Genomic DNA, 13,457 nt, shown 5'->3' with positions numbered 1-13,457 from the left:
AAGAGGATCAAATTTTCAAAAATTCAGACTTCCTAAATAGCAAGCTAAAAAAATGTAGGACAAAATCTGAAGACACATTTTGTTAAGCACTAATCATAAAAAAATTTCCCAAAAATTGGAAATCTAAAGGTAATTGACCGTCCGATTTGGCGTGGAATGCCCCATATATATACGAAAATAAGATGAATCTTCTTCAATCTATCGCGGATGTCTTCGCCCAGAAGTTAGTCGCTTTGACGTTATTTTTCTACTGATGCGCTGTCAACCTATTTTTGACTTTGACATTTTTTTTCTCTATGTTAATGATAATGAGGTAATATCTCGTATAGTCTCGCTCGAATTTTAATCTGACGTACTGTCAATCGTGTGTGTACTTAATTAACCTGATGCAGTGAGGCTATTTTATGATTAAAAGAGTCAATTTAGTAAATCCACAAAAACCTCCAGTTAATTATAATAAGAAGAATCAATAATTAGATAAGTATAACATTCTATTTTATAATATAGAATGCAGTAAATATTGTGGTAATTTGTGGAATTTCTTTTTCAGAATAAATTAAAATAAAACAACCCTTTTTTCATTCCGAAGAATAGAAATGACTGGATACACTGAGATTTATATTCATAATATTGATAATGAGAAGTTTACGTTCAACATTAATGTATCAATCAGTATCAGGTATATATTAATTATAGTAGAAATTGTCAAGGTATTTTAAAATCATATATGCTATACTTTGAGACATTGAAATCTACAACAAAATGCATGTTTTAATTTTTCTTTTATTTAAACCGATATGGATACGAACTATCCAAAAGGTTATATCCTACATTCAAACAATTTTCTTGGAGACAATAAAACTTTCTTATTACTTTGATTAGAGAAAAGTAGATGAATATTTGCTTACCGTTATTTAATATTCAATGACAGCATAAAAGAATATTTAAACCAAACATTTATCTACGCTTTTCTAATCGAAGTAAAAAGAAATTATTATCGTCTCTAAAACAAATGTATAAATTTGGTATGTCTTTTCAGAAAATTACTATGAAAATATGTTATATTAATAAATAATAATCTAGCGTTCCTGGTTTTATTAAATAAGTAGTAGAGTCTATATTTTTATGATAAAAAGTCTTTTGAAAAATAACTGTAGTCTATTAATTGGCACAGTTAACTCTAGGTTTAATTTGCAGCAGTTAATAAATATAACAGTGTCAGCAATCGCATAAGCTAAGAAACTTAAATAGTATAACCAGAAAAATATTTATGGTTTAAAATTGTAGACTATAGAAATAGCTGTTTATCTATAACTAAAATTAAATTAGATTGTTTCGAAATTAATAGGATATTCGTAAATATCACATATTGTCCACCGTCTTAAAAACATCTAACCATCAAATTGGCTAAAAAATAATAAAAATGTCTTTTGCAATATGTATGGTCTAAGAGTTAACAAAAAAAACTTCCTTGAATTGATTTTAAAAAATTTTGACGAATAATACGCAATAAGTTCAAAAGATTTCAGAAAATATGTTAAATAAAATATTTAATACCTAACAAAAATCTGGTAGATATTAGACTATAAATTTCTATGGACATAATGCGTACTGTATTTCTTTCATTATTTATCCAGCTTGCAGTTATTAAATTCTGTATTCAAGCGTAGCAAATTTAAAACTACAATAAAATGCTCTAATTTCTGTATGAAATCGGGTAGAATGCAAATTTTATGCATAAGACTAGACCCTCAAAATATGTCAAAAGACGACTAAATTTTCATCCATGTTATGAACATATAAAGCCTTAAGGCCCATTTTCTATTCAAAATATATAAAAAACTTACTAAAATGACATCATAAATATGTAATTTTAGGGCCTTGTACTTTAATTTTTTTTTAAATTCATTAAATCTTGATTAATTAGTATTTTATAAGAAAAACTTGCAGGTTATTTTTTGGCATAAAATCTTGGAAATATAATCACTTAATATTATAAGAGAAGTGTTTAAAAGTGTAATAATGATAAAAATTCATCATTGCATTATTTTGTATTTTATTTAATAGATTATTAAATTAATATCTTGAATTGAAGCTTTATATTTTGCAACAATATGGACATTTGAAAATAATTCTTTAGCTTTTATTAATTAAAACAATTATTTACTTTTAATTTCTATATTCTTACAAAACGTTTTAAAATCCCACAAAAAACAAGCTTCACTTGTAATAAAAGACGGCAATGACATAAATCGTCCACCGTAAACAATATAGTGATATAAAATATTCCAATTAAAAAAATTAATTAAATTTAAATGTTAGGCAAGTATAAATTATTGTTACCATGGCAAAAGTTAAAATTTGGTAAAAGGAAAATAGTAACACAAAAATTACTTGCCGGTGGCCCATTGTATGCAATCGTATTAAATAGCCACATTTTTAACTTACGAAAAGCAACGCTTATATAGCAAGATATCGACTTATATATAAATATTATGGTCCCGGCAAGTAATTTTTGTGTTACTATTTTCCTTTTTCAAAATTTTAACTTTTGCCACAATAAAAATAACTAATTGCCTAACATTTGGATTTCATTAATTTGTTTAATTAAAATATTTTATATTACTATATTAATCGTACTAGATACGACTTATGTACTGCCGTCCTTTTTTTACAAGCGATGCTTGTTTTTTGTGGGATCTTATAAAGTTTTGTAAGAATATAGGAATTAAAACTAAAAAATTGTTTTAACTAATTCAATCTTACAAAACATTTTCCAATGTTGTGATCGTTCCATAATGTAACGCTTCAATTCGAGATATTAATTTATTAATCTAATAAATAAAATACAAAATACTACAATGATGAGTTCTTATCATAATTACACTTTTAGATGCATTTAACATATAGGATTCAATGACTGTTTGAATTATATTTTAAACATCTTATAACCCAAAATCACTTTAAAGCCTTTCGCTTTCAAAAATTTATTTCTAAATTTACCTTTAAATCCACCTTTTTCTTAGTTGTTGCTCTCACTATCACCTTTGCATTATGGCTCTTTCCCTGATAAACTAGTGACATTTATATATTCTTTTCATTAATATGAACTGTAAAATATATACCAGTTAATGCAATGGAAGCCTATGATTTTTAGGTATACTGCTTTCAGTTTCCAGAAGTTACACATCGTATGCTCTATTACATGTGAAATATTGAAATCCTGAATTCCTTTTATATTTACACATCTACATGATTTTATTATAATCTTCATCAACTATGTGATTTCTAATTCCAAAGTTGTATGCCCAAAATCACCTGCAAGTTTTTCCCTCTCAAGGATTTTCTTATGAATTGATTCATTTTTCCACCTTTTTCTTAGCTGTCACTCTCAATATCAACTTTGCATTATGGCACTTTCTCCAGCACATTAATGCCATTTATATTTTCCTTTCATTAATATAAACTAGGAAATACACCAACTCCTGCAATGGATGCCTCTCTTCTTTAGATATATAGTTTTCAGCTTCCTAAATTTATTCACCGTATGCCCCATCACATGTTAAATATTGCAATCATGAATTCTTTTCATATTTACAGATCTACATGATTTTGTTATAATTTTCATATGTGATTTTTAATTCCAAAATTGTATACCCAAAATCATTTACAAGCCCTTCACTTTTAAGGATTTGCTTAGAAATTCATCCCTTTTTCTTCACTGTTACTCCCAATATCAGCTATGAATCAGGGCTCTTTTTCAAGCAAAATAGTGCCATTTGTATTTTCTTTTCATCAATATAAACTAGAAAATACACAAATTAATGCAATGGAAGCCTCTATTTTAGATATACTGCTTTCATTTTCCCAAATTTATTCACTGTATGTTCTATCCTTATAACATTTCCTGTGCCAGAGTCCTCAGATGTTCGTTTCGCTAATTTCTATACACTGTTGAAACTGGTCGGATTTCTGGTGCTGCAAAATGGAGTAGAAACCATTAATTTTTGGACTGAGTTTCAATTGAGAATAAACATCCATTTTTTCATCCATACCAATGACCAGTATATTGCTTTTGGCCTATATAGAATACTAGCATATAGGTAACAGAGGAAAACTATCAACAGTTATTAACTCAATTTTACAGAATTTCATCCAATGAATCTCATCCTTAAATTACGACTGAGCAATGGATGACGTCTTTCTGAATATTGGCTTATTCTTACTTTACCAATCTTTCAATGCTTTCATCTTTGCCTGTGTCAAGTTCCAGAATGCAGGAGTGAAAAGCCTAAGTTTTGATTCAACTCCGATAGTCAATATGTGAGTGAACCTTCTTCCTTGGATTTTTAATTCAATTCTACCAAATGTATTTAAGTCAAAGCACAAGTATTACTATTTGCTATAATATACTTGCACAGTGACTGTAAAATACTAAATGATAACACTATGAGTAAGCCTGAAATAAAATTCATCGTGTAAGAATTTCAATTCTTCAAAGAAAATAAATATTTGAAGGAACATGAAACATCTCAGTTACTTACCAGTATTTGATGTTGCCCCATCTCCATTTTCTTTATTGCTAAGTGACCTAAATTCCTTGAGACTAAAGATCTGTAATATTTGGGTGTCTTTGCATCTTTTGTAAACATCTATTATCGTATAATTAGCTTAAATCCAAACACTAGTCAACTTGTACTCAACGTAAATGAGGGTTCATCGGAATGCTTCTTATTTTCCAAATAAGCATTACTATAATTTAGTCTGAAATATTTGTTCGCATATATGATATAACCTATCGAACAATTGATATTCATATCAGTTTATAAAAAGAAAAACCCTGATAGCCAAGCTGTGCGCTCACAAAATTAGGTCAGAATCCTGCTGCAACTTTTGTCAGCAAAATGATGTCAAGCTAACTGCAAAACCTTGATTAACAAATTCTGCTAGCAGCTTGTGTATATAATGTTTACTTTATTCTAGACTGTCAGATTATGACGGGAAATTGTCAACTAAAACGTAGCAGGTTCAGTTGCAAATTTAAAATGTAAAATGACATCAAAATTGGTATGAGAATCTGTAATGCAATATATCCTGCTTGTAAATTGAATACGAAACCAAACCTTATTCTGTTGACACAACTTGATGTCATATTGCTAACAAAACTTTATATAGGAGATTCTCTCTTTACCGTAAAATTCATAATATGGAAAATGACGTCAGCTACTAAAAGAATCTGTTTAAATGGTATAATCTACCTTGATAACCATTAGAATTCAATATGGTAGTAATAAATAAAAAACATAAATTTTATCTTTTTAACAATAATAACAATTATTTTATATTAAGCAAACTATAATGTTTGAACTGAAGACTTATATATGTATATGTAATATTCGGAGGGGCAGAACATATATATACTATCGTTTCTTAATGTTATATTTATGCTAACCCGTATTTCATTTAGAATCGTCAAATTAAATTATTATTGCATATTAGTTATACATACATACATATGTATGTATGAATCGCGCAGGAAATGGATTTTGTGTGGTTTCAATTTAATAACATAGATGGCACAGCAAGCAGTGGCACGCGGGGTAACCAGAACTAACTAGTGGCGCCGTGTTTTCCATGGTTAAAAGCATGACATGGTTAAAACGTTATCACTGGTGCCCGCGCTTTTTCTGAATTGGTTGCACGTTACGAAGATTGTGTATTTAGCAAACATTTTATTTAGATTTATGTACAAATGCGACGAATCCAAGTTAATTGTATTTTCCATGTTTCAAATGCTATGATAAGGTTAGTTATAAAATATAATAATTTTTCTGTTATTGCAATATACATTTTATAACAAATATACATTCATAGTTTCTATATATGTTTTTACCTGATTTGATTTTATAGGTTAATCAATTCTTTTAAACGTTCTTTCCTTCTTCTACTCTTCCGTTTTACTATTATTGAATTTTGTTTTACAGAATTATAAACTATTTCCTGCATTAAATTTGATGAGTTATATGTATCATATGTAATTATCCTGTGAACTTTTACTGAAGGCAATAAAGGTTTTACATGCATTAGATTATACCTGTGGATTAATGGTAAAAGGCATTGGATGTTATGTTAGTTACAGAAATATATTGTATATATATACATTCCTTTATAAAAAAGACAGGTCAATTTTATGACTTTCTTTTTGTTAAATTTGATGCTTGAGTCTGAATTATGTATCATTTATATAAACTTTTCTTACAATTGCGTTGGATTATATCATTAGCAACAGACAATTTTATTCGCATATTCGAAAATACTTAGGAGATTCATACTCTATTAAAAAGTTGCTGAAATAGATTGATCATTTTTGCATTGTACACTGGAGCAACTTTGTATTACTTCAGCTATATATCTAAAACTAAAATTTCTGCTTATGTATATATATTTGAAATTATTTTAAATACTTCCCATTATAGGCACAACTGGTGTACTTTTAAATTAAAATTTGGCAGTAGCTTATTTTCATTTGTATATTTATCTGATTTTTTTATTCATGATTCCTTGCAATATACGAACTTAAATTTAAATAGGTAAAAGAGATAATAGAACAACGTACTGATACATATATGATGTTCCCCTTCATCTACATTTTCTTAAAAACATTCTACACCCACTTCTATATTTCTTTTTTCTCTCACTCTTATAGCAATTCATGGAATTTAATGTTTTCAGGAAAATACAGCACTTGCAGCAATAAATTTTGAACACAATTATTTATCTTTGGTGATATCTCATAAAATATATTGGAGTTCGAATAAGTACATCAGTTTTCATAAACTTCATTGTTAACAACATAAGTGCAAAACGTTTAATACTCATTGAAACAATTTATTTTGAAAAAGAAAAGGTAAAACTCTATAGTTTATAATTTTAATATCTAAGCTTCATCTATCTATTATCTGTTTCCATATTTTCAATTATGATTTTTATAAATTCCACCCTATGAAGAAGTAATATAGTATACGCTAGGCTGGGAAGTTGACATAATTTCTAAATGTTAGCAAAAGTAATTAATTTGGTATATTTTTCTTTTGCGTGGTATACTAGACCCCTTTTGTATTATAATAGCTGCAATAATATATAAAGCATAAAAATTTACATGAATATAAATCTTTCAATTTTGTTAAAATTAAATTGATTATTTTCAACGCTGTTAATTTTATCTCAAATATTAATAGATAAGTATCACTGTTATTCAAAAACATAGTAGAGAGCTCTTTACAAATTCGTTTCTTTAATCTCTTCTACTTTTTCGTTTTTGTCTTATACTTTGTATTAGTTATATGAAAGTGAAAATTTCTTATTACAAATCTTTGTACTTATTCATTGACATAATTTTATGTATTGCAGAGTCATAGGGTATCGTTTAAAATCTATTTTATAGGTGATTGCATTACATTAGAAATATTCCTAGGATATTTTTGCAATACAATACATACTGCACATTTATCACTTGCTTACAAATTTTAATAGCATTGATATTAGCTTTCATAAAAGTAATTGCTTTCAAAAAGAAGCAGATGAGAATTTTTATTATTCCATTTTTAAGGGGCTATTACAGTGTAAGTCTCCGAAAGAGTAGCTGATTTTAATTGTTTTGATTGATATATCAGAAGTATTTGATGTGACGATTTAATTTTTTTTATAAAAAATAAACTCTTATGGAATAGAAAGCAACTTTTTTTGTTACATAAAAGAATAAATGTATATATCAGCGAAATAAAGAACCAGTAAATGTATTATTTTCTGGCGTAGATAATTTCAGAAAAACAAGTTTTGAAAAGCCATTAATTGAAACTGAATGTGAATTTATATCAGTCTGAGCACCGTCGGAATGAGAACCATTACACAAAATTATACATCTAATGCATATTTTTCTTTGCTGAAATACAACGGAAACAATACTATCTTTTAAAAGTTTTGTAAAAATTGACGCCGTTTTGGTATTTTATAAAATACATAAAAGATATGGTTGATTGCGATAGTCACGTATCTAAAAATTAAGAATGTCTTTAAATTTTCTGTATCACACTGCATGAATGGCTAAATTATCTGTGCAAGTAACATAATTTTTGTCATGGATTTCATCTATAATTTATTGTTAAATAATTATCTTTTTCAGAAACAAAAGAAAAATAATTTTTCATTCTTGAAGATTGTACCTTTCATAACAAAACTTTACTGATGCAATAATTTGTAAATATAAAATTATTAAATATAGCTTATTTTTTGAGCTGTCACACTGTAATAACACCTTAATGCTTCAGCCTAAGCTAAATATTAATCAATTTACGTTGTTCTTAAATTATATTGTTTGCAGATAATGACACACACATATGATACTGTAATTGCATAAGCGAAGGTAGCTGGGAGTTCGATAAGATATATTAAAGAATTCCGTAAATCGTAGTATCAACATGAAACGTAGTAATATAAAATATTCGATATCACGAAAACCTTTAAGATATTTATCGGTGAAGCAGAGAAGAAGACTAATGAATGAAGTGCATTCAAATATACCGGTGGCTAATCGCGGTAGTTGTGTAGAAGCCAATCTTGAATCTTCCATTAATCCAATTCCTTCGTTATCCGTTCCTATAAACACTGAAGCAGATAGTTTCCTTCCTCATAATCCGCAGGATTTTCAGGAAACTAATGTATTTTCCACGTACTCTTTTGATTCCTCTGATGATTCTGAATTTGGTGCAGCATCGATCGTAGAATCACCATTTTCGTTACCTTTTAAAGATCGGCTTGCAACATGTTTTGTTGAAAGTAATTTGAATCATACACAAATAAACAGCATTTTATCTGTCCTACGATCTCACTCTTGCTTCTCAAATTTTCCAAAAGATGCTAGAACCTTTATTAAAACGCCGAGAGATCGCGTTAATGTTATTTCTGTTGAACCAGGTGAATATATTCATTTTGATGTAGAACAACAAATTGTTAAGTTTTTAAAAACGGTTAATCCTGAGTCTTATGTAAATGAATTAAATATAGATTTTAGCACGGATGGGTGTCATTTAGATAAATCAGGCTCTATACACTTGTGGCCTATTCAAATTAGAATCGCTAATATCCAACGTGCTCCTCCCATCATTGTGGGAATTTATAAAGGGAATGAAAAACCATTTGATGCAGTCAAATTTTTTGAACACTTTATAAACGACATTTCAAACATTATATCTAAAGGGGGAATCAATTTTAATGGTAGTCAGCTGCCGCTTCGTTTAAGATCTTTTATAGCCGATGCACCAGCTCGAGCATTCATACTTAATCATCGCGGCCATACATCATCTAAACCTTGTTCGAAATGCAAGGTCATAGGAACGCGTGTTAAAAAACGGTACGCATTTAAAAATATTAAAAATGTATTAAGAACTGATTTCGATTATTCGATTCGTAATGATAAAGACCATCACAAAGAAGGCACGACTCCTCTGATGCATATTCCTATCGGTTTAGTGTCAGGGGTACCGTTCGAATATATGCACCTGGTATGCTTGGGTGTTATGAAGAGACTCTTACTTGCATGGATTTTAGGAAAATTTTCTCCCGGTTCTAAGATATCAGGCAATTCCGTAACTATAATTTCTAATAGGTTAGATATTGTTAAAAATTACTGCCCATCTGATTTCGCCCGACGTCCGAGACGTCTAGAACTTTTTGCTAAATACAAAGCAACGGAATTTCGACAATTTTTATTATATACAGGGCCAATTGTATTAAGTGGTATACTGGAGGATTCAATTTATAAGCACTTTTTACTGTTGCATGCCGCGATAAAAGTTTTGGTATCTCCTTCTTGTTCCCTTTTATGGCTTCGATTTGCAGAGATAGCTATTGAAAAATTCGTTATGAGGTGCGAACAACTATACGGCTTACATTTCAATTCTTACAACGTACACGGTCTTCTACACATTACTGAGGATGTTAGAAAATTTGGTAGTTTAGATTCTTTTTCAGCTTTTCCTTTTGAAAACAATAATATTATCTTCAGAAAACTTTGTCGAAAACCGAACCTTCCTCTTCAGCAAATTGTAAACCGATTAAAAGAAATAGATAATAATGCAGTCTCAACTATACATGATTTTGCTTCTTCAGTTTCAAAGATTGTTAAGTGTAATGCTACTATACATCGTCCTGCTTATACAAAAATAAAGTTTAAAAATACTTTCCTTACTACAGAGATACGCAATAATTGCTGCCTTTTGTTTGACGGTTCAGTCTGTATCATTGAAACTATAGATTTCAAAGATGATTCCTATTTTCTGTTCGTTAGAAAATTTGGAACAATTTCAGACTTTTATGACGTCGGTATTCCTTCTTCTGACCTTCAAATATTTAAATGCTCAAATTTGCATGAGATCGTCGTTCCTGTTAAATTAGATACTGTTCTTGCTAAATGCTAAAGAATGCCTCTTTTCTTAAATACAAGGAATATAAGTAGTAGCAGCGACGAAGAGAATAATGGTAAAATATCCGCATATGTGGTTTGCGCAATTGTACATTGCGAATAATACATTGTTAACTATAGAGAAAGAAAGTGATTAATCACGGATGAAGTGCGAAGTTCGGATGTACGACGTAAGGGTGATACCAAAGCCATAAGCAGGGTTCTTCAATGTACCCAAGCTCATAAAAGATTTGTAAGTTGTAGGTAAATGATTTATCCCGTTCGCAACAAAATACTTTTCATAACTATTGCTGCAAATTAAAGTTTCTCATATATATTTCGGCAGGGTGAAAATGTGACATAATTTTTTTTATGAAGTTACGATGAATATCAAATTATTGAGCATATCAGAAAACGGTAATTTAGTTACATTCTCAGCATTTCCCTCTAAAATTTATATATTCATTTTATAAATTATTTTAGTGCTAAGCAGAGAGGCTCAAAAAATAAAACATTAAGAGAATCAAGGAAATTAAATTCAGTGTAACATGTGTTGCATATGTTATTGAGCATTGCGCTCAAAATTGAATAAAGTATTACTTTACTATTTCTCGTTTTGCTTCTAAAAAAATAACGTTTAATAATATTTGCATTACTTACAAAGACACTTAATATTTTTTTATCTTTTGCCTCACGGTTCATTTTTTATTGTTAAAGCTATTGATTTTAACAATGTCTGATCTTTTCTGATCTTTAGGTTACAAGTTTCGAACAATTACAAAATATTTTTATGATTTAGGTATTCTGTTTGAATTTTTAATTTCAACACAGTGTTGGTCAAATATACATATATATTTACCTCTTTGCCTAAATGCAACAAACTTAAGTAGTATCATCGTCCAAGAAAATTATTTAGAAATATTTGCATGCGTACATGTTTTATTGATTATATATTGTGATATATAATTACTAGTTGCATAGTCTTTTTATCAATTATCTTTATTTCGTTTTTAATTATTTATTCAATTAGCATGTTATATTTAACTATCTAGATAGAAATGCAGAAAGCAAAACGAACAATTGTGAGGCCAGCAAGATACTTGCCAACCTCATCAGATGAGGCACCACCCAAGGCGAAAAAAGCTATTTTAAGTGGCACAGTACATACAGATTTAGCAGATATTAGATTGCACATGCAACAAGCTCGACAGCTTTTAAATGAATCAGATGAAACTTCCACTCCCAATAGTCATATTCCTCTTACTTGTGCAATTTCTAACCAAGATTTGGTGGACACAAATACTACGGAATTAGCCACTAAGGGAAGAACAATTTCACATGATATCAATTATCCTAATCACCATGATAATCTAAGTCATACAAATATCTCACGTACAGAACAAGTTTGCAATACACCAATCCCTACGCATTCACAGCTTACATCTTGCCCTTCAATGGTGGAATTAACTAACAATCAATTATATCCAAGGTCACATTCTTATCAAACTAATCAAATGCAGCCGGGATATCAAATGCCTTCTAATGAGAAAGTTCAACAAATGTACAGCTTTCCACAGTACCCAACTGAGCCCCAGTTATCCGTCATAAGATCTCTTGAGCAGTATAATACCAAGTAATTTTCTATTATTTATGCATGCAATGTAGATATTTAAAAATAAAAGTAATAGTTAAACTAGCAGGCACTCACCACTGTACCAGGGTTGAATAATATGCCAGTAACTCAATCGACGTCTCCATACTACAGAAATTAAGCACTATAGATATCGCTATTTTGTCATACTTTCTTAAGTAAATGATATTCATCTCATGGTACTTACTTTGACGTCGAACTTACCAATTAAATTAAGCTAGTCAATTTATAAATTTCAATTTATACTGTAACATGCATGTAATTATAGGGCAATGTAAAAATTATGAAAAAATTGGAGAATACCGAATTATTAATAGATTCGTGACACTATGATCCGCTGGAGGATCACGATTAAAAATATTAAATAAAGAGGAAAAATTGAAACATTACATAAGAAAGTGTTTATTCACAATTAAACTTTCTTAATAAAGCAATAAAACAAATTTTAAAATGTATTTGATGAACTAGGGTTTTCGACGTAACGAAAGTATTAATACCCTATCAAGTTAAAAATCAATCTTCAGATTTGAAGATCTTTTTATATTCTGTTAATAAATTTTATATATTTTAAAACTATTATTTAAAAAGTATACATTCAACAGCCATTATTTGAAAAACTGCAAAAATTGAAAAGAAAAGTATTGTTATCTGAAGATTGCTCTTTTACTTGATAGGCCATTAATAACTCAGAATTCACTGATTTTTTAAATAATTTTTGCATTCTTTTATAAGTAAATCTTATTAAGGTGATCACAATGTAGGTGTATCATTTTACTTTGACTGAGGAGCCCCCTTAATATATACTAAATAAACAACAAAGAATATCTCCGGTGTTTAGACTTAAAGAAAAACTTAAAGTGCTTCCGACCTATATTTACATCTTTTCATTTAAAAAACGTTGGATTTTGATGAACCGTAAAAGTACTTTTAGATGTTTCATATTTATTACCTTTAAAATTTTAAACCAAATAAAATTTTCAAATATATGTTCTAAAATTTGTATAATTTTTGGGCTGTCTTTTTAAACATGTAATATTTAAGAAATAGCCAAGTTCTGATTGCATGGTCGGTTTCAATGACTTGTTAATTTTTATGTATGCAAAGGACAGTTCACTCTAAATCTCTGCAAAAGTATGTATACTTTATAGCTTTACACGGCTTAAAAATGTTTAATGTATAACATACAAAAAATCCAAAATTACTTTCCAAAGTCCGTCAGAATTCTTTGTTATTTTTATGGCAAGAAGTAAGAAGACGGGGTGCTTTACGATTTTTTTATAGCCTATGCATCATGTGAATATGTTTCCAGTTATTTAGGGTAGATTTGGGATTGTCTTGGTCAATTAA

General features: G+C 29.0%; 2 protein-coding genes across 9 annotated transcripts in view; one reads left to right on the top strand and one right to left on the bottom strand.

The window, feature by feature from the left end:
• Pfk (ATP-dependent 6-phosphofructokinase) overlaps positions 1-13,457 on the bottom strand; it is a 433,792-nt gene that overhangs the window by 107,959 nt on the left and 312,376 nt on the right. The gene's annotated exons all lie outside the window — the stretch shown is intronic.
• On the top strand, positions 8,478-10,475 carry LOC136774441 (uncharacterized). The gene has a single exon (XM_066728744.1). It carries the CDS (start codon positions 8,478-8,480, stop codon positions 10,473-10,475), a length of 1,998 nt encoding a protein of 665 aa, XP_066584841.1.

This window comes from Prorops nasuta, unplaced genomic scaffold (assembly GCF_024137725.1).
Source record: "Prorops nasuta isolate Cenicafe-Biocafe unplaced genomic scaffold, Cenicafe_Pnas_1.2 PNAS00006, whole genome shotgun sequence".
In the NCBI taxonomy this organism is placed as follows: Eukaryota; Metazoa; Arthropoda; class Insecta; order Hymenoptera; family Bethylidae; genus Prorops; species Prorops nasuta.
This window is presented reverse-complemented; position numbering and strand designations above follow the sequence as displayed.

Coding starts and splice junctions, on each gene's coding strand:
- LOC136774441 (XM_066728744.1), top strand. CDS start 8,478: ATGAAACGTAGTAATATAAAATATTCGATATCACGAAAACCTTTAAGA.